The sequence below is a fragment of the Lepidochelys olivacea genome, assembly GCF_965140295.1.
Source record: "Lepidochelys olivacea isolate rLepOli2 genome assembly, chromosome: 13".
In the NCBI taxonomy this organism is placed as follows: Eukaryota; Metazoa; Chordata; order Testudines; family Cheloniidae; genus Lepidochelys; species Lepidochelys olivacea.
In genome coordinates, this window is record NC_140423.1 from 30364228 (window position 1) to 30390511 (window position 26284).

The window sequence follows — 26284 nt, forward strand, 5'->3', positions numbered from 1 at the left end:
TGTGGCGTTCATCCAATAAGGGTTATTATTATTTGATGATCCCCCATATGGGATCCAGCGTGGGTTGACAGATGATAGCTAGGGGTGTGCAGTCTGTGTGGGGGTGGGGTGGGTGGGGGTGTCTCCTGTATTGAAGCAGGTTCTCCTAGGGTATTTGGTGGCCCGTTCCATGATATGATGTACTTCTCTGGTGGAATGTCCGTGTTCAGTGAAGGTGATTTTAAGCGTGTTTAGTTGTGTCTCCCTAACTTTCTCACCAGAGAAATTCTGTGGTATTTGAATGCCTGGCTGTAGATAACTGATTTTTTGGTGTGTATGGGGTGGTTGCTGGATCTGTGGAGGTAGATGTGGTGATCACTGGCTTTCTTGTATATAGCTGTTTGGAGGCTTCTATTGTTGAAGCTAATCCATGTGTTCAGGAAGTTGATACTGGTGTGAGAGTGTTCTAGAGAGTTTGATGGATGGGTGGTGGTTGTTGAAGTTGTGGTGGAAATCTATGAGAGAGTTTAGGTCATCTATCCAGAGGATGGAAATATCAATGTAGCTCAGGTATATCATTGGTTTTGTGGTGCAAAACAGGATCAGACTGAGTTTAGAACATTTACCAGCTGGGTAAATGGCAGGGCCTGACAAGCCAGGATGGGCTTTGTGACAGCACTAGTGCCCACCAGAAGCATCTGCAAGAACATTTCCAGAGAGCTATTTCCAGCCCTGGCCCGGCCACAGGAAAAGGCACGGGAGACCAGGGGCTGGGCTGGCCAGAGACATCACCCCACTGTTCACAGAGGGATGGCCAGGGAGAGCAGCAGTCCTCGAGACAGTAACCATGAGAAGCCAGAGAGCTACCTCCCCACTGCTCCAGGACATTCCTGAAGGCCAAATCTTCTGCCTGGATTTGCTCCGATAGAAAAGGCCTTTATGGTGATAATGCAGCTCCCAAGAACCGGGGCCTTTGTATGCAGAATCACACTAGGTTAGCTAAAAGTCTGATTTCCAGCCTACTTATTTCAACCAGTACAAACCTTCATGGAAGCTCCGATTTCCATTCAAAGCAGTCTCCAACAGACCTAAGCTCATTGGAAATTAGCCTGGTTAACCCAGAAACAGAGCGTCCATGACGCCCTCTGTCCTGGTGTAAATAGGTTTAAAAATTACTGAGAATTAATCTGCGATTTAACCACTGTCACTCCACATGCCGACCTCCATGAGCTATAGAGCCCTCCACAGCCGCAGCAAGCCAGTGGCCACCCTGCAGCACTTCTCCCAGAGCACAGCTTAGATTCATTAGCTGCCATCTCAGCTACAGAGGAAACTCCTGCCTCCCTTCCACAGTAACAATGAAGCGAGTGACCCATGTAATGAGAATGACAGGGAACATCTTGCATAGGCTGGTGTCACATTCCCAGCTTTGCTGGCACAGCTGCTTTGAGCACTTACCACACTGGCAAGGAAACCCAAGCACATGATAGGCTGGAGCCTCCCACCCGTGTCCAAACTAGACCATGTCTCTCAGAGCAGTCAATGCCAGCTACTGCAGGAGAAGGTGAAAGATACCTTGTGTGGACAGGTACGGGGAAGCTTCTTCCTAGCATGTGTCCTGAGCAATGGAGTTGGTATCCTGTCTCATTTTATCATCATGGAGGCACCAGTCATGATGTCATGGTTAAGGCTGAGCTAAGTTTTGCAGTTGAACCAGGGCTTCCACCACTTCATTATGCATGAAGAATGTGCATGCCCTCCCAAATTCCAGCACTTACACTTTGGTACAGAATTCATTCTCTGAGAATTTACGAGTGAATCAGTTGGTTTGTTAGCTCAAATTGATTTGAAAATAGGTCTTTAAGAAATTTAGCCCCTCGTGTCAGCCCTTCTCTACTCCCCTCTCTCAGAATGATCTTAATAATGGAATAATACAGACTCTTCAAACTTTCCACCAAATTAAAACTCACTTAAATCCTGAGCACTGGTTATGTGTGAAGAAATAATTCAGGATTAATGGTCATTTTTGTAATTATTTTTCATAACTGAAAATTTATCCTTTAGCGGAGGCTGGTGCAGAAAATCTTGTCCTGCACGGTAGCACCACCAGGAGAAAAAAGGCATAAAAATAATCTACTATGTCTTTAAAGATCCAATTATTCTAATCTGGGATTACAAACACTCCTAGGGATCAATCGAAGATAACTGCATGGCATCACTAGAGGGCAGAGGTGAGGCTGACTGAGTTGCCCTAACTGTGCATTTCCTTAACCCAGGGGTGGGCAAACTACTGCCCGGGGGCCGCATCCGGCCCTTCAGACGTTTTAATCCGGCCCTCAAGCTCCTGCTGGGGAGTAGGGTCCAGGGCTTTCCCAGCTCTGGTGCTCCAGCCAGGGAGCGGGGTCAGGCCTGTCCATGTGGCTCCTAGAAGCAGCGGCATGTCCCACCTCTGGCTCCTACACATAGGGGCAGCCAGGGAGCTCCGAATGCTGCCTCAGCCCCAAGCACTTACTCCGCAGCTCCCACGGGCCGGGAACTGCAGCCAATGGGAGCTGCAAGGGCAGCACCTGCAGACGGGGCAGCATGCAGAGCTGCCTGGCCGCGCCTCCACGTAGGAGCCGGCAGGGGGACATGCCGCTGCTTCTGGGAGCTGCTTAAGGTAAGCGCCGCCCGGAGTCCACACCACTGACCCCCTCCCGTGCCCCAACCCCCTGCCCCAGCCCTGATCCCCCTCCCACCCTCCAAACCCCTCAGTCCCAGCCCAGAGCACTCTCCTGCACCCCCAACTCTTCATCCCCAGCCCCACCCAGAGTCCACACACCCCGCCAGAGCCACACCCCAACCTCCTGCCCCAGCCCGGAGTCTCCTCCCAGCACCCTGAACTCCACATTTCTGCCCCCACCCCAGAGCCCACACCCTCAGCCGGAGCCCTCACCCTCCCCTACACCCCAACCCCTAATTTCATGAGTATTCATGGCCTGCCATACAATTTCCTTACCCAGATGTGGCCCTCGGGTCAAAAAGTTTGCCCACCCCTGCCTTAACCTAACATGTTTGGATTGCTTTTAAAGTTTAAGCTTGACTCTGAATTTTCTGAGTTTACAACATTTGGTTTTGGATAATTACAAAATCCATGTAACATTTTTACCCTACACTGCCAACATGTGCTTTCAACCTTATCTCCACCTCAATGTAGTTTTGATCTGGGAACACTGATGTAACTGGAGATGTTTCCATTCTCCATACACATAGTGATTCCTTTTTTTAATCCCCCAGTCTCTCAGCCTCAGGCATCTCTTGTGGCAGTGAGTTCCCTGGATTATGTGGGGGATTTGATTAATAACTTACATTTATTTCACACCTTCATCCCAAAGCATTTCACAAACTATGAAGCGGAGTCAATCACTCAGCACAAAGCTGTGTTATGTAGCAAGGATTGAGGAAGAATCCCAGCTCCAGTGGAGCCTGGGGTGGGGGGGGGGAGGGAGGAAGGGGAGGCTTTCCCATTCGTGTGTTCTCTCTGCAATCCCTCTGTATCAGGAAAAGACAATATCCTCAGCCAGAGCTAGACTGTGAAAAGTAAGATCTGCCAGCAACTAGGTGAAAGCCCATCTCCACAGAACTTGATCTCTGGCAAGTGTTCTCAGCCCCAGGGCAGGGCCCAGGGTGCAGAGCTATGCCAGCAGGATGAGCTGGATGCAAAGTAGACAGGATGCACAGCTGACAGGAAGCTCCTCATGAACAACACTTACTCGTAGCATTACGAAAGCAGCTCACAGTGATATTCCACTACTCTCTCTTCCCTCAGACAGGACAATCCTTCGAAACAACAGCCCCATCAGATATCATCCAAGCAGCTATCTCAGCCTCCCACATCAGTGACAAAACCACAGGCTCAGAGTTGGCCCTGGGGGACACCTTATGGAAGCCAATGGGGTTACAGCCAGGATAAATTTGGACCACAGGCCCTAAACACAACAAGCTTAGGACCCCTCATGATGGCAGTGCCCCTCCCGTGCCCATGCTGTGAGCGCCATGGTAAAGCCAGTCCTCTGCACAGCAACAGAGGCAGGTGTCAGATGCAGCTAGTAACCAAGCAAACCAAACTAGAGGCTTCATTCTTCCAGAGCTTATAGCCATTTGTGCCTTGGAGGCTGAGACAGTGCAGCTCTCCCATCTCCCTCTAGTGGTCAGATTACATGGAATGGTTTATAAACCTCCTTTTGCTCAGGTGGCAGATACACACGCATTTAGATCCAGACGTCAAGGGTTCAATCCCTGCAGATAACCCAGCCAGCGGAATCACTATTCAGCTCATCTTTAAATTATCCCGGTGCATGGCAGAGTTACACAAGCTGCCACACACCCCTGGACCCGCATGTGCTGCTGTCGGTGCACACCAAAACCATAAACCCTTAAACCACAAAATAATCAGACTCTTCTGGTACCAGCCCAACTCGGGCTGTGACACTCTGGCTTCTCCCTACTCATGGAGTCCCAAGACATGCACCTGTATCACCATACTGAGCCTTGAGCTCCTTTGTTTCACAAGCAATGTGGGGGCCTGCAGCTGAGTGTGCTGGCTTTGCCATGTCTTTTGCTCCTGGCCCAGATTGGGAACTGTGCCAAGTACAGCTGAAGTCACATTGCACATGACATGTTGCGACAATTACTAAATTAGTTTGACAATTTCATATCAGCCCCAGCCCCAGGAACAAGCCCATATTAGTGATGCTGTGTGAGGCCACCTGTCAGCAGCAGCTCCTGCAGCATGGCACAGCAAGTCAATGCTGCATTGGCTAAAACACCAAAGCTGCATTTAAACTCCTACCCCTTTGTAAATACTGTTAAAGCACAAGCCAGCCTCCACTCAGCCCCATGCTCCCAAAAAGAGGGAAGGCCTTGCCTGTATCCTTGATGGCCCAGAGCGCCTGCTTGGCAGCATCACCCTCTGCCATGCCAACATAACAGTCGGGCAGCTGAACAGTGATTGAGAGAAGGTGAAAACCTGCATCAACCCACTGGAGAGCTTGGTGCAGACAGGCTCCAGCCCATGGTCCCAGGTGGCAACAGGCCATTATAACCCACCTGCCTCAGAGGCATAGTCTTTATTGCCAGTGGAATAACACAACTTGTGCAAATCACAGCTAGGCAGCACCACAACCTGGCACCCCTAATCACACACAAACTTGGTGCAACTCCAACACTGGCTAACATTTATTTCCGCGATAAAACTTTCAAAGGGAAAACAAAGAGAGTGGGGGAGACTGGGAGGCTAGATGGGTAAGATTAGGACTTGACAGGCAAGAAGACTGGGACGGGGATGAGAAGACCAAGGGAGTCTGGAATTTTGTAGGCAAGGAGAAAGGGATGAGAACTCAGGTGTGTGGAGGAGACAAGACAGGGACAGGGCAGAAAAGTCTGCAACCCCTAGAGAACACTCCCATCCAAAGGCTGGAATGGAACCGAAGACTCTGAAACTCAATATTCCACTGTCAGCAAATGTCTGTGATACCCTCTGGCAAAGTGTGTGTTTTAGCCCCCTCCAGTGCTGGCCCACATAGAGCACAGCAGCCTGCTACTGCTGTCTGTTACTCCCTTAGCTTGAGTGACAGAGATCTGTGTGATGGATCTAAAGGTCCCAACCCTGCTGATGACCCGTGGGGTGCCAATATACCATGTGAGGGAATTTCTGTTTTTCCATTTGCTTTTTTAAAAACCCAGGAAATTACATATAGAAAACTACATTAAAAGAACATTATTAAGATTGCAAAGTCAATCACACAAATGTCAGGAAATGCCAGTATTAAGGCTGCCTGTGCAACTTTCATTCAGACCCTTTGTGCATATGTATTGTGATACTGTCTTCCATTACATGATCACATACTATTTTTTTCCACAGTACCCCGATCTCATTCAATGCACAAGATGGACCTTGTCTGGGGATTAATCAGGGCTGGGTAGAGAAGAAGGCTATTATCTGTGGAACCCCTGCCTCAATTGTTGCAGAAGTTAGAAGGTCTGTACGGCATGGGCAGGTGATTGCAGGAAGGGAAAGGATGGTCTCATGGTTAAGAGAGTTAAATGCTGCCCTGGAGAACTGGATTCTATTCCTGCCTCTGCCACAGAGTTCCTGTGGGATGTTAGTCAATTCACTTAACCCCAACTCTATACAGGGGGTCACTAATTGTGTGATTTTCATTTTCTGGGTGCCTGACTTGGAGCTATATGTTCTCATTTGCAGAAGTGCTGAGTAAAGGTAGTCAGAACAGTCATCTCAGTGAAATATGCTATTTGGTCAGAGTTGAATCGTTTGGCAGAGACATATCAGTTTCCAAAAAAATATTAATTGCGAAGACTCCTGGACCTGTGGTGAGGCACGAAAGACAAACTCTATAGTTGGGTGAGGATTGTATTGGTCTGGGATGTGGTAAACCCACATTAAAATCTCAGCTCTGTCTGATTTGGAGTGGCCTGAGATGTCCTACTGCTCTGAATCAGACAGCACAGGGACTTGAACATGGCTTTCCCATGGTCCTGGCAAGCATGAAGACATTTCCTGCAAAAATGTTCAAAAGGTTTTGTTTTCGTTCCACTGAAGAACAAAAACAAATGTTAAAACCTTGAAAGTTCCCATGAAACGTAATTGTCCTCCCAGCAGGTCTAGCACTGAGCACTCACAGCTGCAACAGAAGTCAGTGAGAGCTGTGCTCTGAATGTATAAACTGCTACAGACTGTTACGAAGGCATGTCAAATTAGGCACCCAGAATCAATGGAAACTTTGGACTTAATCTCGCTGTGCCTCAGTTTCCCATCTGTAAAAGAGGGATAATACCTCCAAACCTCACAGGGTCATTCTGAAATAGGTGCTACAGTGAAGAGTGCCACAAAAAAAGCCCATGTGGAAATACATAATTCTACCTTCAGAGCAAGGTTTGAATAGAGTGCAGTACATGAGGCCTAGGGCTGCCCACTGAAGAATGAGAAGAACGCAAAATATTGAACAGCTCCTCATTCAGTGAGTATTGTCAATCTTGTGCACTGAATGAGGCAGGGTTCCTGTGAAAAAATAGCATGTGATCATGTAATTATCGACTATTATAATTACAGCTGGTTGAAATGCAGAATTTCCATTTCAGGGGAAATAACGACATTTCAAAAAAAATTTTGTTCCAAATCACTGTGAAAACAAGTATTTCCAAATTTTCCTGAAAAACAAATTTCCCTCCTCAATCATTTCAAAATGTATTTTTTTGGCATTTTTAAAATTACTATTATCTTTGTATTATTCCATCCCAGGAGCAGTAGATAATATGATGTCATACCATGTCAAGTTGTCACAATGACATCATATTATATGCTATTACTACTGGCATGTCATGGAATAATGTAAAAACAACAGTAATGTAAAACTAAAATACAATATAAAATAAATTTCAAAATGAAAATTTCAGTTTGAAATGACATTTCAAAATTTTTCTAAAACAAAAAAATTCAGCTTAGTTAAAAACAGCATTTGCTGACAGAAACCCATTTTGACAAATGTTTTCTGACCAGCTGTAATCATAACGCATCCATCTCCCAAAGGAGCTCCGTGCTGGAAGGAGTCACACCTGACTAACCACATCGCAGTTCCCTTCCTTCCCCCTTCAGTTACAATTGGACTCTCGTCTTCACTTCCTGTCCCAGGCCCCTGCAGCCTTACATTGCTGAGCCATGTGAAACAAATACCATTCCCACCCAGAGATGGATACACTGCCGTTACTAGAGAGGAGTCCCCTGTATATTCTCTGTCATTGTACAGGTCTCTGAGCTCCTTCACAATATAAGAAGCTATGAAGCAATTGCTCCAATAGAGTTACACCAGGGATGAAATTGTCTCCTTAGGTTTTATCTCCAGAAATAAAACTGTCTTTACTAATGTACAAACAGCTACCTCTGAATCCCAGCTTGTCCCACTCCTCTCAGCTCCTTGCATTGTGAGGCCTGCAGGTCCCAGCCCCAGCACTGCACCACTGAGACCTGTGCCTCTGGACTCCTTCAGCAGTGAGTGTTCACACAAAGGCTTCTTCCTTAACCTCAGGCTGAGTGCAATACGATACTCAAGGAAGCCCTGTGTTCAGACAGCAGCATGGAAGTAACACCAGAAGGGAATGGCAGACCTGCTGCCACAAAAATGGACCAGTATATCCTGCAAACTGAACATGAGGAGATGGATAACTCCAGTGATTGGGAGTCTGGAGACAGGCAGGCACCACCAGTCATTAGCAAAGGGTACCCTGGGGAGCTGAAAAAAGAATGAGATGAGTTCATGGAGGATAGGTCCATCAATGGCTATTGGCCAAGATGGTCAGGGATGTAACTCCATGCTCTGGGTGTCCCTAGCCTCTGACTGCCAGAAGCTGGGAGTGGACGACGGGGGATGGATCACTCGATGACTGCCTGTTCTGTTCATTCTCTCTGAAGCATCCGGCACTGGCCACTGTTGGAAGACAGGACACTAGGTTAGATGGACCATTAGTCTGACCCAGTATGGCTGTTCTTAGGTTCTTATGAGTGATCCCTAGAGGTTCCAGCCAAGATCAAGGCCTCATCACAGGGAGTCTGGACAAGGCAGCTCTCACAGACAGAAGGGCTTGTCTCACCACACAGGAGCTGCTAGGAGGACAGAACTGTGCGTCCTTTACCCAGCTCTACGCACAGGGGAACATGAAGTGCTTATGTCTTTATCACTACAATGTGTTTGGCAGGACAGAGACAGAGGCCTGAAGAGAGCAGTGAGCAAACTGAGGGGAGAAAAGCTGCAGCCCACGTTCTGGGGCAGACCCAGTGCCCTCAAATCTAGAGAATCTGTGAATGGAGACCTCACCCATCTGCCAATGGTATTTCAAAGGTGCCCATCACCTTGGTATCCAGCTAAGCACCACAGATATATGTAGGGCCTCTTTGAATGCAGAGACTCTAGCAATGTTTAGGGGTTACCTATGGTATCATGTGTTAGTTAACAACTCTAACAGGAACAGGCAAGGGATCAAGTCTGGGATGGACCATGAGGCTGGGTTATGGGATTTGTTACGATCAGCCAACACTCAGCAGAGGGAAACTTCAACAACAGGGTCTAGCCCATGTCCCTGGGGTCTGCTACAATGTTCCCTCTGATTTTTTCCATCCATGTGCGGAATAAATTTTGTTATGTGCACCGAGGTATGTGCCTATGTGAGCCACCAGTAGAAACAAAAAACCTAGATATAATATATATTTTTTAAAAGTTACCATAGGAATAATTACTCCAGCCAGGATCGGCTGCTGAGGAAAGCTGTGCGCTGTCTCTTTAAGACACCCACAGAAAGCTCACCCGCTCTGTCCTGAGCCCTGTTGTCTCCCCTCCCCAGCTCTGCAGAGATGGGGTACATGGACAAGGGGAGGGGGAGATAGAGAGAGAGAGAGACTGTGTGAGTTGGCTGCTGGGGAAATCTCAGAAACAGTGCACTGTCTCTTTAAGAAAGGCACTCAGCCACTCACCATTCAGACAGTCCTCCTGAGCCAGGCTGTCCCCTCTGCCCTGCTCTGCAGAGATGGGGTACAGGGGCCGGGGGATGGGAACATCAGCACCCTCCTCCTTTCCCCCTCTCCTGCTCTGAACAGCCAGCAGGAGGGTCCCAGCTCCCAGGAGCAACTGCAGGAGGGAGCAACGTGGGAGGAGTGGGAGGAGGGGCATCTGAACACATGCTGCAGGCTGTGCCTGCTCTCCTAATCAGCTGGGCAGCACTTGAATCTCTCCTGCAAGGCCGCCCAAGTGCGCAGCTTACAGGGAAAACAGATCTATCGTAATAACTGGGCCTACAAATTTACCCTATGAGCTCAACTGTAAAAAATATTGTCATGAATTGTAACAATAATCTGTTATATAAAACTGTTTAAGATGTGAGGCGACAGACAGACTGAATTAATTTAAACAGAAAGGGGCTACTGACACCATTCAAGGACTGCGTTAAGATTATGACTGGTAAACAAGAGTAGCAGAGGACTGAAAATCAATGGACCAAAAATTAGGAAATTACAAAATTTGGAAATTAGGCCTAATTGGTGGGAAAAAATAATGAGAAAATGAATTATTCCACCCATCACCTTTTTGGGGCCCTTAAAAAGAGACTTTTGTGCTCCCTTCCATTGAGCAGGTGCAGACCAGTGACCACCGCTTGCTAAAAATCTCCAGACCTAGGCACATCATGCACATATGCGTAGGCACGTGTGGAATACACATTGGGACCATCACTTGAAGAACGACCCTGAGATACCTGTTGTGTCCCCTTCATGGTTCTCACTGCATAAAGGCATACATCACAGTATCCTTATATCTGCTTGTCCTGGACAAGTTACCCACTGTAGAGCACCCACCAGATCCATCAGATGGCACCACCCAGGGGGCAATACACAGCTTTGGCATCTCCATTTCTGAGACATGGAGTGAAACCCTCAGAGTAAAGCAGAAGCTAAGAAACCTCTCCCCTTCCCATCGCTTCTCCTTATGATGGGACAAATAGTTACTTAGAGCTCTGAAAATTCGGATGCACTTGAGTGCAGGCTCCTAATATAGGTGACGAGTCTAGTTATATGATAAGGAAATTTGCAGGCTCTGTGGAATAACTCAATTTGTTTTATCTCTACAGTTCTCACGTTATTCAATAAGTCAGGGCTTGGCAAAAAGAAAGCCAGCGGTAGAGGGAGCCACTTGATGCCCAAGGGAGAGCAGAGCACAGACTTCCATGTGCCCTTCCCATAAAGAAACTATGAGGAGAGGGAGGGCAAACTAGCTCCTGGAGCCTTAAACCCAGCAAATAAATCTGTTCCCCACCCCCAGAGCAGTAACATGCATAAATCAGATTCTAAACCCTCACCCCACCAGGACATGGGCCTCCAGGTTGGGAGCCCCGCAAATCACATGGAAAGGTGACCGATTTCAAAGCTTGCTCACAGCAGCTGACAAATCCTCATTTCTCATGCATTAACAGGGAAGGAAGGAGATGCAAATACAGCCCTTAGCAGCACGAACGATCCACGGATATCAGACCACTTAGTAATATAAATAGTGAGGACAGGTCTGTGTGCAAGGCCTGGCATTCCTAGCCCCAACCACAGCAGGCAAACGCAGCAAGATGGCAAAACCTGACTCCCCAAAGAGAAAAGAATCCTATACCAAGAGATCCAGATGACTGAGAAAGACCTTAGAATGTTATGTCCTGCAGTCAACAACTGATAGTGTTAACAGCACACCAGGCTTTTCAAATGCACTGGCCAGCAAGGTAATTTGGGACGGGATTTCCAAACGAAGCAAGCAGTTAGCGAATCCATCTCCAAAGAGAGAGAGCAGCATCCCCTCACCTCAGAGCCTGCAACACATCTGAGAACTCGACATTCTGCCTTGAGCTTCAGCTTTGGCCCCGGACCCCAGCAAGACTAAAGGCAGCCCTGGTGACCCCATTAAAACAGGGTCCCGACCCAATTTGGGGTCCCGACCCACAGTTTGAGAACATCTGGACTAGATGATCTGGTGCTCTCTTCTGGCCTCAAACTCTGTGCTACCCAGTGTCACACACAGGGACATAGCAGGGACTGCTGACCACACACTACACCGTCCATCCTCATTCTCTTGACTGCTCTTTCCTAGCTAAGGCACAGACGCACTGGGGGGGAAAGAGGTGCTTTCCAACACTAGGGTGTTACACCAGCCTCACTCACAGGAATGGAAGCTGCATGAGATTCACGTCTCTCTGGAGGAAGCCCCACTGGCTCCCCCACTCCCTTTTGCAGCACCAGCTCTGCAACACTTTCGTTTGTCCTGGTCTGCACTACACTTCCCTACCTCACACAGAAGCGAAGTTGCCAGCTGCTCTCCATTCTACCTCCATGCGTGTTCGGGAGCAGTGTCTGAAAGCAGGAAAGCAGGTAGGGCTGTGGGAAGGGCACCCTACTGCTGTGATTTTCCAGGACGGACACTAGAAATGTCTCATTTCTCTGGTACAATAGCAGAGAGCCCACTCCAAAGCAGAGAGAGCACAGGTCCAAGAGTGGCAATGGGCAGCTCTCAAATGAGAAGATTCTGAGGCAAGTTGCTGTGGAATTACACCAGGATAAGTAAGGTCAGAACCTGCCCAATGTCTCTTTGCCTTTGCTCTGGTGGTTCAGGACTCGTCACGACAGGAATCCCATCTGATGCCACTTTCAAGGGAACACCTGCCAGCAATCTGCACGATAACCACAGCTGGGAAAAGGCTGCTAATGAGGAAGAATTTTTACCAGGACTCCCTTCCCTTGGTACATATTAAATCTTGCTGGTAGCATGCACTCTGCTGGGAAAGGGCTGAGTGGGCTTTGCTGACTCCATGGGGTGGGTGGTTCACTATCCAAGCCAGATACAGTGCACTCCATTTATAAAAATCATTGATATCAGAATCAACGACATACCATGATCAAAACCACTGGGACAAAATCATTCCTGTACTAACTAAAATACTCCACTTGTAAGAATCAAATCATCCAGGATGGATGTGATTCTTACAGAAGGATTGCATGGTACAAGGGGGATGGCAGTGGCTACCTGGAGAGAGAGAGGATCTAGTGTGTGGGCTGAGCTGTCCTGAGAGAAGAGCATTAGGAGCAGTAAAGCCAGAGGAGGTGGCTTGAACTGAACTTTGTTATCTTTGTTGATAAGGCCAGACCCCTAAAAGGGGTTAGCTGCTGCCCTGGGGGTTTGCTTCAGAGTAGGCTGAAAGAGGCTCCCACTCCCTTTAAGAGATTTATCCCATTGTTAGATGCTCACTTTAATGGTTTCCCATTAAAAGCAGCATGCACACAAATCCGTGAAGGGCAGACTGGCTTGTTTTATACCCTACAAACACCTTTCACCCTGGAGGCAGAGCCTCCATATATTGAACAGGTTCTGTCCCTTTACCACAGAGCCCAGGGGCATCTTCTCCCTGTGCAAATAGCAGAGACAATGACCAGCGGCTCATAAATCTCCTCCAGTAGCAGATTTATTTATTCAATTTGTATCGTAGTACCAGATGCAGCATGTCAGAGTCAAGGGTCAGAGGCTTGGTGGGCCAGGATTATTTCTGAACCAGGCAGGGTTCCTGAGCTGGCACTGCAGGCCTCCCCTCCCCGTGCCCCAACCCCTCTCTGCTTCCAGCTTTAGCTGGGATGGTTATTTAGCAGCACTTATTGTAACAACTTGACCATTTTTTCTAAATCACAGTGGTTGTGGAGCCAGACAAGCTGGAATGGTAGAAGCTTCACTATCCAGGCTCACACAAACAATTAAGTGTATCTTGTTTATTAAAAGGAAAATAAATCCCACTCTCTGCCCTTGCCCCAAGCAGAGATTTATGTGTCCCAAGCCCCAGTTACATTGCAAAGCACAGTTCTGTGGCCCTGACAAGAGGGGCTGAAAGCTGGAAATGCACGTACACCCCTTGGCCACACAACAAACACAGGCTGTAGGTCAGCTTGCTGCAGCCACCACTCTCACACATGACAAGGCACTGAAGCCTGACAGACTGATTTAGGTGAAGGAGAGGGGATCACAAACCTGCTTTTCTTTCTTCTGTATTTTCATTATCATCAACTTGAGGATGAATGTTACTTCTGCAAAACACAACACAAACACTCATAGTAAAGATCAGTGTAGCATCAGTGCTGGAAGCCTTTCAGCGTAATGCCCCCGACTGACTGCGTGAACCCCAGTGAAACGGGCAGGACAAACATCAGCCATGCTGGAATATTGTTAGCAGGGATGAGGAACAGTATCTACAGTCTACATCTCCTGATAAACAGGAATCCACCAACTTGTCTCAGACATAATCGTCACAGTTTGCCAGACCTTGACAAAACACAGAGCTTTAGGCCTTGCCCACACACACACACATTGTACAGTCAAACCTATTTGAGTTAAATGGTGCAAACAATGCTATGGGTTTGATACTGGTTACAGCATTTCAGTTTGTGCCTGTAAATTTACCAAAGCAAGCTAAGCAGACATGAATGTCCACATACAGACTGGCAACAGTTTGACTAAATCAGCTTAAAATCACATCTCCAGTGAAAGCAGGGCAGTGCTGTGTGTCAAGCAGGCCTTCTGCTCAGATGCTCAAAGCCAGCAGAGAGAAGGCAAGTTAACACAGACACCTTCTCAGTTACCATAGAGCTCAGTGCACTGCCCACAGCGTGAACCAGAGGCAGGTGTCATCCACACCAACTTCACTGGACAGGAAGAACAATTAAAAACCCTGCCATATGCGAAAAGCAAAAGGGAAAGAATCAGAGAGGGCAAGCACTAGTTATAAACCAAGAAGAAAGCTCTTCCCCCTCATTGTTTCGACAGCCCTTCATCTCCTTCATTCTGGTGTGTGTGTTTGTAACCACCCTTTGGAAATCTGGGCTTGAAATTGTTTCCTTATTAAACAGTGCTTGCCTGTTCCTCCCCTCATGCGCGCACACGTGTACAAACCACACAATTTTGTCACTGAAGGGCAACCAATCAGCAATGGGCTGCCACGATCATGGGCGCTGGATGTCAGATGCTGAGTTAGAAGTGAAGCATTTATTTTGGAAAAAAATATTCAAACCCCGAACCTTCAGCATTGCTGCACAGAATGTGACCCATGCTAGCTGGTGGCAAGGGAAATCTATTATGCTAGAGGGGGGAATTGTGGGGAGTGAGGCCCAGTCTGATGTGATGACCCCAGAGGAGGGGGATGGGCCACTGGGGCCATTGACAGGTCCAGGGGTGTAAGCCCAGCCAAGGTCTCTTCAACCCTCCTGCTCAGACAGCTCTCAGACATTTCCAGTGATGTGTTTGCTGCTGCTGCTGATGTGGTGGCAGCATGGGGTCAGCCATAGAAGGTTCCTGTGTTCAGTGATTCTGGCGACTCTCCCCAGAAGAACAGCACCACAGAACGGAAACAGCTGTTTGTAACAGTTTACATCTCAGCAAAAGATTAACAGAATTTCATGGGATTTGGGTCTGTTCTACATGGGGAAAATTACCAGCATAATTACTGGTATAATTATATTGCTCTTCTTGTTCTGGAATAAGAGTTTTACCAGCATAACTGGAGTGGTATAATTAATTATACCGGCAAATTTCCCCATGTAGATAAGCCCAAAGAACAGACACTTCTGTGGCCTGAGGTTCTTTCCCCTGCTGAACATCAAATGTCAGCTGTAAACAATAGTGAGACAAACATTTCTCAAAGAAAAGGTTGCAATAATCCTTTAAAATGAAAAATGTTAGACAACCTGAATATAGGGGTTGCTACCAGCTCTCTCCTTTTCTACTCTAGAGCATTTTGGCCTTGCCAGCCCCAAAGCAACCTCCTAACACACCAGTAACACATCTCCCATCCACAAAGCGCCCACAGCTGTGCACAGACGTTTGCACCAAACCTTTAAGTGATTGCACTTGCTCTCAGCACCGCTAAACTCCATACCCTCCTCCGTAGTGTAGCACCAGCACAGACGGCAAGCGCTGATGTAGCTGTTACTCCTGCTCCCCCTTCTGTGACAGCTCAGAATGCTGGCTCCATCATCCCACCAGCCACGCCCCTGCCAGGGGCATTCACCCCCAGGAAAAGCCCAGGTAGTCCCTGGTCACCCCTGCATCTGCCTGTCCTTCCTACCCCGACACTCCCACAGCATTGAACGAACATAAACAAACTGACAAAACTTATTAACAGATTGAAACAGATGGAACTTTCTAAAATATTTTTGGTCTCAGAGATTCATCTGCAAAACAAGAGACAAAACTCAAAGACAAGCGGCAGACACAGACACGTACGGACAGGGCCCTCCCGCATTGGACACATTTTGCTGCCTTGGAAGACCCACATCCATAAGACTGCAGAAAAGGGATTATTGGCTACAGGCTGCACAAGGTTCCCAAAGCCCCCCACCCCAAAGCAATCAGTTATCTCCCTATTGGGCACTGCCAAGTCAGCCCTGTCCCCATTCCTTGCAGAGATCAATACACCTCCACGGTCAATGCCTTAGGTGGAGGAGTGGTTGAGGGAACTTGATACTAAGGAGAAGGAAATGGTTCATGCAGCTGCCAATAAGGGGGGAAAAAATCAAAGTCTAGCAGCCTAACAGAAAGCCAATGTTTGTTCCTCCTGCAGCACTGGCCAGCAGTCCCCCTCAGCCTGGCACTTGGCTGCCAGCAGAGTAGGGACTCTCCACCCCAGCATTTGCATTACCAATGCAGGGATGTAGCAAGGCCCCTCCTCTGCTCCTCATGGTGCAGAGCAGATCCACATGGAGAAGGGTCCAGTTCACATGCTGGAACACACCAAAATAGGGGACAGGTGCAAAAGAGAGAGGGCTCAGAAACTGTCTCTGAAAGCTCTGAGTGAACAACTGTAACCAATGTAGAGGGCTGGGCAGCAACACTGCTCGACAGTGTCAGCTAACCAGGTCCAACTCCTCCTCCTGCAACATGCTCCAGGACACGTCCTGGTCCCTCCAGCCTCCTGGATGTGGTGAGGCCAGCACAGTTCCACTTTGCAAGAGGAGGCAGGATTTGTGGAACCCACCGAGCACAGGGTTACAGCCCTATGCACCACAGAGCTCAGCTTAATGGGAGCTCCCTGAAACCTAGCACACAGGGGAAAAGGCTGGGAAAGAGCAGGACTAGTAGGTGCTATGTGAATCCACCAGCTATTGTCCACGTGTACAATGTCACCACTCCCAGGAGCAGCACCTTCTGAAGAGCCCTTTCCCAGACTCATGTATAGGGCTTGGCACAGGCTTTGGGCAGAGGTGTTTTGCTGCTAGATTCACAGGAGTCACTAAGGGCTACTTCATGGTCTCAGGTTTCTCACCCCAAACTGGTTCTGCGTTCCTCAGCTAAGTACCTGTCCCCGACAAAGCCCCAGGATCAAGAACTTCCCACCTGACAAGCAGTGCAGGCGCAGGCATTACGGACTGGCTAGCACAGAGACAAGCAGCAGCTTAACATGGCACACTACGCTAGGAGCTCTCTGCTGCTACCTGCCCCAGCCATGTGAGATAAGGGGCTCATTATTTCTCATTTCCTGGCATCCTAATGAGAAAAAACAGCTGTGGCAATAGCTCTGCCCTGGGCACAGCTGGTGAAGAGATGGGTTCAGGGCGTCAGTAGGACAGGCCTCAGCTGGTCTATTTTCATACATCTGCCTGTGAGATCTCATTGGGAAATGCCACCTTCCCAATGCGCCCTGCTAGAGCTGGGAATTCAGTCTGCCGGATCCAGTGGGTGAAGCCAGACTCCAGTGCACTGCCACTAGCCCAGAACCCTGCTGCGCAGCTAGGAGGGTTAATCTCACCTCAGACCACCACCACTAAAGCCAGCCTGGCTTTGGAGAGAGGGAGCAGCCAGGGTAACAGCTCCCCTCCCTCACAGAGGAGGTGCCATAGAGCCATTTAAGGGAGTGGCAGGGCTTAACTCTCCCTGGGGTGTGGTCGAGAAGGTGGTCTTGGCCCCTATTTTAAGGCCAGTCCTTGTCCCACCTGGCTCTCTCCTCCTCCCCTTGTATTGGTGTTTCCCACCCCATCTCCATTCCCCAGGCTCTCCCCATCCCCTGGTTATTCTGGCAATCTCCTCATCCCATGTTTTCCTGCTTCCTGCCCCCAATTCTCAATGGGATGGAGAATGGGGCTCAGCTTTCCAGATATGAAGAGCATCCTAGCACCACAGGTTTCCCCTGCACCCTCTCCCATGTGCAGAGGCCCCTGTGCTTGAGGCTGGGGACACTGAGCAGCCTGAGCCTCTTCTCACCCAGGTGTCTTCTCCCACAGTGGAGAGTGCAGACATGTCTCACATACGCTCTGTGGGGAGACAGTCCTCCTCCCTCTCCCTCTCTACAAAGGACATGGGAAGCCAACGGGCCCTGCAAGTCATTTCGCTGCTGGCTGCAGGGCACTGGCCTAGTCCAACCCTTACATACTTCGGCAATAACACTAATGCCCCCACGCAGCATGTGGCTGCCAAGCAACTGAACCCTTCCACTAGTCTGAACTTCTGTGCATGACTAAGACCTCAGCGTGAACAGGGCCCATGTTCCCTCTCGGAGGCTAAACCATGCTCTGGATGCTCAGGTATTCCCTATTCATACTATTCACACAGCCCAGGAAAGCGAGCCATTGCTGTGGAGGGCAGCAAGCACAGGGCTCCAGCTGGCAGCATGTACCCCAAACATGAGCCAAACCCTATGCCAGCAGAGCCCACACCTGATCTAGGCATCCTATGCAACATCTGGGGAAGAGGATTTTAACAGGAAGCTCACTCACTAACCTGTGCTCCCTGCCTTATAAGCAAGCCTCCCTTCCCCATGAACGTGTGAGTCCCCAGTGGGAGGGATCTTGGGCTGCAAGATGAGCACATCACTGCAGCTGGATGTGTCTGCTAACACAATCAGCAACAAAGCTGACATTCAATTTGTCATCATTATGTTCCAGAGTTAACTGCCATTCGATGAACTGTTTTTTTCAGGCTCCCTGTAGACAGCACTGCACCTGTTCACACTCAGATAAGCATTTGAAGATTCATGGATTCCAAGGCCAGAAAAGACCACTGTGATCACAGAGTGTGAACTCCCATCTAACACAGGTCAGAGACCTCCTCCAAAATAATTCCTAGATCAGAGCTTTTAGAAGAACATCCCATCTTGAGTGTAGCCTTAGAATCATAGAATATCAGGGTTGGAAGGGACCCCAGAAGGTCATCTAGTCCAACCCCCTGCTTGAAGCAGGACCAATTCCCAGTTAAATCATCCCAGCCAGGGCTTTGTCAAGCCTGACCTTAAAAACCTCTACGGAAGGAGATTCTACCACCTCCCTAGGTAACGCATTCCAGTGTTTCACCACCCTCTTAGTGAAAAAGTTTTTCCTAATATCCAACCTAAACCTCCCCCACTGCAACTTGAGACCATTACTCCTCGTTCTGTCATCTGCTACCATTGAGAACAGTCTAGAGCCATCCTCTTTGGAACCCCCTTTCAGGTAGTTGAAAGCAGCTATCAAATCCTCCCTCATTCTTCTCTTCTGCAGGCTAAACAATCCCAGCTCCCACAGCCTCTCCTCATAAGTCATGTGTTCTAGACCCCTAATCATTTTTGTTGGCCTTTGCTGGACTCTCTCCAATTTATCCACATCCTTCTTGTAGTGTGGGACCCAAAACTGGACACAGTACTCCAGATGAGGCCTCACCAATGTCGAATAGAGGGGAATGATCACGTCCCTCGATCTGCTCGCCATGCCCCTACTTATACATCCCAAAATGCCATTGGCCTTCTTGGCAACAAGGGCACACTGCTGGCTCATATCCAGCCTCTCGTCCACTGTCACCCCCAGGTCCCTCTCCGCAGAACTGCTTCCCAGCCATTCGGTCCCTAGTCTGTAGCGGTGCATTGGATTCTTCCATCCTAAGTGCAGGACCCTGCACTTATCCTTATTGAACCTCATCAGATTTCTTTTGGCCCAATCCTCCAATTTGTCTAGGTCCTTCTGTATCCTATCCCTCCCCTCCAGCGTATCTACCACTCCTCCCAGTTTAGTATCATCCGCAAATTTGCTGAGAGTGCAATCCACACCATCCTCCAGATCCTTGAAAGCAGAAGTGCTAGAAATCTGTCTGGGTTCTGGTTTGTTTTTAAGTGAAAACTTTGGTCCATTGCCATGGAGTGTGTGGTAGGAAATGCACTGGTGTCAATCCACCCCATGCCACAAAGCAGCATGTAACCAATCACGAGCTCTCCAAGCCATTAGCTCTCACAGTGGACAGTGAAACCCAGAGGCCCAGGGCTGATAGTACTATTCTAGCTATAACACACACTGGATTGAATAGCATCCCCTGGTCTCCTTCCAGCACTGGACGCACAGTGCAGGTGGTGTTGTGTCTTGCTTTGCTCAGGCACCCAGCAGCAACACGGCACCCAGTTTCTTCCAGTCACAGCACAGGAATGACTATTTCCAACACATGGCAGCGTGAGGCCAGGGTACAGTGAGGTGGATGTGGCATGAGTCCCCTCTCATCTGTGGAAAATGGAGCTTTTCCTAAAGTCAGACATACTCCCCTTCCAGAGTCTGTGTCACTTCAACAATGCTTCTCCTTCTGCAGGGTCCCTCCAAGCCAGGAGGGAGCTCCTGCCCACCCTTATCAGAGGGCTCCACCCTGGGGCCCCACACCATGAAGTGGGCATCCAGTCCTGTCCCACTCCACTTTCCCTAAAGCTAAACCCAGCAGCTTTTCCTTTGGGCTTCTCTCTGTCTGACTCACTTGCCAAACAGCCCCCACCTCCTCAGGGTCCTTGACCCTCCCTTCTTCCATAGCCCCTCTCCAGCTCTTCCATTGACTCTTTGCCTGGAGAAACCCACAGCTCCAGCCTCTTTAGTGGTCTCCAACTTGAACAGCTCTAGTAGCAGCTCCTGCTCCATCCAGGGCACTCTGCTCAGAGGTTTTATCCCCAATTCCATTTCCCAGCGTTACTTGCCAGCACCTAATTCCTAGACTTCCCTCTAGATTACAAGTCCCAGCATGCCTTGCTGCAGGGACAGAGCAGTGCTTGATTGTCAGTCTACCTTAAAGGGCCAGCACATCCACTTGTTACAGTACACAGTATGGAAGCAAATCTGGGTGCTCCTAGACCCAGGGAACTGGAGCCCAATCTCAAAATCTCACAGCTGATGACTACATTGTGCTCTTAGCACAATGTCTCCCCCATGGGTCACTGCCGGACCCTCAGACAGCTGGGGATGGTGTTTTGGTCTGGGTAGAGTGCAGCAGCTCCAGCAGGAGGCTTGAACTATTTCTTTCCCATCATTAAGTGGGATATAATTACTAGCTCTGCTGCAGCTCTACAACCTGCAGCCCTTCCCATCCACAGTCCCATCAGGCTGTATTGCCCCAGAACTGTACTTTTGGGGTTTGCTCCCCTTCACCTTCCTCTGAAGCTGAAGAATGGTGTTTTCAGCCTTTGTTAAGTTCCCTGCGTCCCTCTGGCGGACAAAGCATTTTTGCCATGGCTGGAATGAGGCTGAAACGAGATGAATGCAGCTGCCAGTTTGACACATTCAGCTAGTGGTGCACGGACTTTATCGCAGCAAGACACCTGTGTGCAGCTGCACCAGCCAATTCCAGCTCTGGGAACAGCATGTGGCATGTGGCTGCATAGAACAGCCTGCAGGGGGAGCAAAGGATGAGATGCTCTCTACAAGATCTCGCACTAGTGGAATGAATTTGAACAGAAGAACAAATGGGACATTGGCAGTCCCCGTGGAGCCTCCCTTCCCTCTCCCATCCCTCATGGTGCAGAACGGAGGAGAAGGCTAGCATCATCTTCCACATTTCATTAGCAGAACTTCTCACTGTCTCACTCCAAAGCAAAGTATGAGAGCCCCCTTGTAAATCTGTAAGGGCTTCAGGAGTACCCCAGCCCTAAGTTTTGACCCAGCTTGACTCCTAGAAGCGAGAACACACAAAGCAGATTCCTCCAGGAGTTCCGCTGCAGGCTCAGGAGCTTCAAGGGAAGCAGGACTCTGAAGCCATCTGCTTTTTCTAGGCATCTGCTTGCAAGGTGGCACTTCAGCAACGCTCCCTGCAAGTAAACACAGATGCATTGCTACAAGACCCCCAGCTGCCAGGTTAGTCAGGGCTGAGCATATCAGTACCCAGCAATCCAGTGGGCAACTAAGAAACTAGTGGGATAGTCTTTAGGCCTTTTTAGTTTTGGTGCAAGAACTATGCCAGTCTGGGTCATACATGGTTCAACAACCAGTCCAGAGGTCCCATCCATCCTCCGTTAGCCCTCTGTTCAGTCTCTTTTTAACTTCAGTAGCTGCTAGAAGACAAGACAAGGATGTTAAAGGAGAAGGGTTTTTCAGAGTGCTGTGTGCAGCAAGGAGCTAGCAGACAGCAGTGCAGTGACTGTGAAGGCAACCCCTGCAGCATTTACATGCCCTTAAGGCCAGGGACATTATACCGGCATGGCTTTGCTTCACTGCCCTTGTCTCACTGCTCCCCTACCAACTCATCTGGCACCTGTCTCCACTCCGTCACCCACAAGTGCTGGGTGCTGCTGGTGCCAGAGCCTTCATCTCTGCAGGTCTCACCTACTTCATCCAGCTCATTTCAGATCGGAGCTGCAACAACCTCTCTTCCCACTGCCGAAATCCCTCAACGTCCCCTCCTGCTCCACTGTCATTTCCTTACTGCATTCAGATTTCTGCAAAGCATGCTAGGAAGGGAAGGAGTTTGCATGAAAGAGCACCACATGATCATCAAGACCCACCAGCACACCCGGAGGGAACAGAAAGAACTTCAGCTCCTCTCATCAGCACAGGCAAATCCCCTAACAGCAGTTCCCCAGCAGTTCCCCAGTGCTACTGGGCTGGGTCAGCACTAGGTATGAGCCCAAGCCCCAGGAGGAGACTTCAGAGTGCTACCTGGTGAGCCACAAGGACACTCGAGGAGGATGGCCCAGTGGTGCTGGGAATAGTGGTAATGGACCAAAATCACGATCCTGTGCAGCTAAGGGGAAGTGCTGTGAAGGAATCATTTAGGGAAGCCCCACCTGCAATCGGATTTCAGCAGAACTGTCACAACAGGGTGTCTCCCGCTCAAACTCATTCAGTTGGAGCAAACTGAACAAACAGGGTAGATCTAAATCTTAAGAGCCAAAATATTCACCCAGGTTTCCTGGCCAAATTCCACCAGGACAATTGCAGTCTGTCTCTCTAAGTTGTCTTTGCAGCTGCAACAGGATATGGTATTTTTCTTCACAGCCCATTCAAAGATGCTGGGTGGCACCTCTATGCACTTTTAAACAGCTGCCATGTTCCACCACAGAGGTAGCAGCAGTCTAGCAATGAGTGGAGGGATTGCAGTTTCTGTACAGAGATACCGTATGCCCTTACGGTTTTGCAGTTGTTAAGCATAACTGGTTATTGCTGTTTTTAACACCATTTTTTTAAATTTACAAAACAATTGCATTGAAGTTTGCTGTACACATAACATATAAGCTCCCTGGGATAAACTATTATGTCTCTAAGACCAGGTTAGCTAATGCTGTGAGCCCGAAAGAAAATATCTCAGTGTTTGGGGGTAGCAGGGAGAAGAGAAGACAAAAAAGCTCCTCTCCCCCCAGTAAACATTTACCCAAATGGGTATTCAATTCAATTCCAAGGTCTAATCTTTCCTATTTCCCCTTCTCATTCCCACTTCTTCCCCTGACAGTCCTCCTCAGAGCTCACTCAAGATGGAACAAGCTCAGACATGGTCACCATGCAGGTTCTTGTTCCTTAAATAGTTTATGTATGAGTGTCACTCCATTCTGTGAGCCAAAGCCATACTCAGATAAGAAATCCTTTTGCAGGGAGAAATATCTCTATAAGAATCAAGAAAATCATCTGGCTGCTCAGCCTTCCACTTGCTGCCAAAACTAATGGAAAGACATGTATGGATTACACACAAATGGCTGGAAATCATTATCCAGTGAGGAGAATTCTCTTGCAGCTAATTCCCACGTAGATATGGAGAAATGGATGAGGGATTGGCCCATATCCTCCCAACTACACACACTGCATGCACTGTGACGCTTACAAGGTCTAAGAGACTCAGGGCTTGGCTACACTTGCGAGTTACAGCGCAATAAAGGAGCCCCGGGCACACTGGTAAGGCACGGAGCGCTCTGACTCTGCGGCTACAGGGCTGCTGGTACTCCACCTCGGCGAGTGGAATAACGTTTGCTGCGCCCCTCGCTGGAGCACCATGGCGCCAGTGTGAACAAGGTGTTGCTTTACTGCGCTCTGATCAGCCTCCGGAAGCGTCCCATAACCACTTTAAGTCAAGCGGCCACTCTTGTCATTGTTTGGAATCGGCAGTAGGAATGCGGAAATGCCCGTTGAAAGCTCCGATTCTGACAACCGACTGCTTATCTGGTCCGAGACAAAGCAACCATTAGTGTGGAATGCTGGGGGGGGGGGAGCAGGAGGATCTGCTGCTGTCTGAACTTATAAGACAGCACGCTGACATGCTCTCAGCCCCCCAAAAACCCACTCTCTCTCCCCCCACATACACACAACACACTCCCTGTCACACTCCACCCCCCCCCATTTGAAAAGCATGTTGCAGCCACTTGCATGCTGGGATAGCTGCCCATAATGAACCGCTCCCAATGCCGCTGCAAGTGCCCAAATGTGGCCACACCCGTGCACTTGAAGCTGTCAGTATGGACAGACTCCAGCACTTTCCCTACTGCGCTCTCCGAAGGCTGGTTTAACTCAAAGTGCTCTACATCTGTAAGTGCAGCCATGCCCTCAGAAGCGAAGTATTAGTGCAAATCAATGTGGCTTTACGCCAGGAAGACCAACAACAGAGGTTCTTTTTGCACGGAGGCAGCTAGTGGAAAAAGAAAAATATATTCATATGGTGTTTACTGACCAAGTTCCAAAAGAAGTCATCTAATGGAATGTGAGGGAGAAAACGGTACCAGAACTTGTTCAAGGCACATATGTAGAAGTAACAGTAGTAGTTAGAACTTCTAGGGGTGAAACTGATGAACTATGAATAAAGGTGGGAGTACGTCAGGGATCAGCATTGAGCCCTCTCTTGTTTATCCTCATCTTGGATACCCTCACAAGGAACATACAGAAGGAGGCACCTTTGTACATGTTGTTTGCAAATTATATTCTATTCAGTGAGGAGAAAGATGGTCTAGAAGAGCATCTTGATAAATGGAGAGATGTGCTGGAGAGACATAGGCTCAAAATAAGCCAAGGAAAAAGAGTATATGGTATATAATTTCAACAATGTGAATGCCACCTTTATGTACTCCTGAGGGAATTCTGTGCCAAAAAAATAAAAATTCTGCACACAGTATTTTCAAATTCTGCAAAATTCTGCATTTTATTTGTCAAAATAACACACTATAATCACACCAGTTTCAATTATTTTTGGTCATTTATTTCAAAATACCTGTCAGCAAGTACATCTGTAACAATACAGACAACAAAAAAAGATTCAGGAAATGTTTTTTGACAAATAGATTCCTTACTAGGCATATTAACACAGAACTCTGAGTAATAATTAATTTAAACTACAATACAGAACCGTGTTTCCCACACCTCTCAGAAGCAGTGCAAAGGCTTGAGAGTCAGGGGTAACGGAGGAGCTGAGGGAGAGGGAAGTAATTGCTGGGAAGGTGCCTGGGTGTCAACTTGGAGGATTGTTGGGAATGGGCGGGGAAAGTATGGAACAGGATTTTTGGGGTTTGGGGAGGGATTGTTAGGGAGCTTCCCCCAGGCAGACGCTGGCTGAGCCCTAGCCTCTCCCAGTCAGGCACATCTGCTCCTATACCCATGTATCCCTCCACCCCCACTCAGACACTCACTCCCCACATCCCCATGTGTCTGTGCGCCCCCACTCAGCTACGCCATCCCTATACGGCCCTGCACCCCTTCTGGCCCTGCACCTCCTTCCCCCCTGTGGCCCTGCGCCTCCACTCCTATTCAGCACCTGCCCCAGTCTGTCCTCCCCCACTAGCCCTTATAAGCCACTGACTGACCCCCCCCCCCAGCAGCCCCACGCTGTCTCCCCATATCCCCTGACCTGGCTCAATAGGTGCTGTGAAGAAGGCAGGTTCTCTCTCTTCCCTAGCTGGCTGGGAGCTGCTGCTCTGTTCTAGCACCATAGGGCTCTCTGGTGAGCAAAATGCAGAACTGCAGCAACTTTCCAGCAGCTTTTTTCTGTGCAAATAATTAAAAATATTCACAGCTCATTAATTATGCACATACACAGTGGTGCAGAATTCCCCCAGGAGTACTTTATAAGACAGGGGACCATATCCTGGAAAGCAGCAACTCTAAAAAGGACTCGGGGGTCAGTGTGGAAGCCAACTGAACATGAACTCCCAGTACGATACCAGAGTCAAAAGGGATAATATGATCCTTGGCTACATACACAGGAGATTAGGGAGCAGGACCAGAGAGGGAACGTTACCTGTTTACAATATTGGTGAGACCATTATCAGGCTACAGTTCTATCATTTCCTCTGTGGGTGTACGTGCCTACACAGATGCTGAGAATGCATGTGTAGTCTTTACCAAGGGAAAATCGAAGTGCAAAAAGGAGTTCTTGCATTTAGCTCTGAGCACATTGAGTGCTGTGATGCAGGACTAACCCCCACGTTAGTTCTGTCTCCCACACACCAGACCCTCCCCTGGTGGTTGGGAGCTTCCTTACTCCAGCGGAACATGGCTGTAGTTGGAGGCCCTGCT

General features: G+C 48.8%; 1 protein-coding gene across 2 annotated transcripts in view; it reads right to left on the reverse strand.

The window, feature by feature from the left end:
- Positions 1-26284, reverse strand: part of CHD6 (chromodomain helicase DNA binding protein 6) — a 185338-nt gene that overhangs the window by 107022 nt on the left and 52032 nt on the right. Inside the window, exon 2 of one of the 2 annotated variants that reach the window (XM_084646085.1) lies at positions 13569-13624. The exons of the other annotated variant lie outside the window; for it this stretch is intronic. Coding sequence (XP_084502211.1) covers positions 13569-13601 — 33 coding nt within the window. The 5' untranslated portion in view covers positions 13602-13624. The remainder of the gene's footprint in view (positions 1-13568; positions 13625-26284) is intronic. 2 annotated transcript variants of the gene reach the window in all.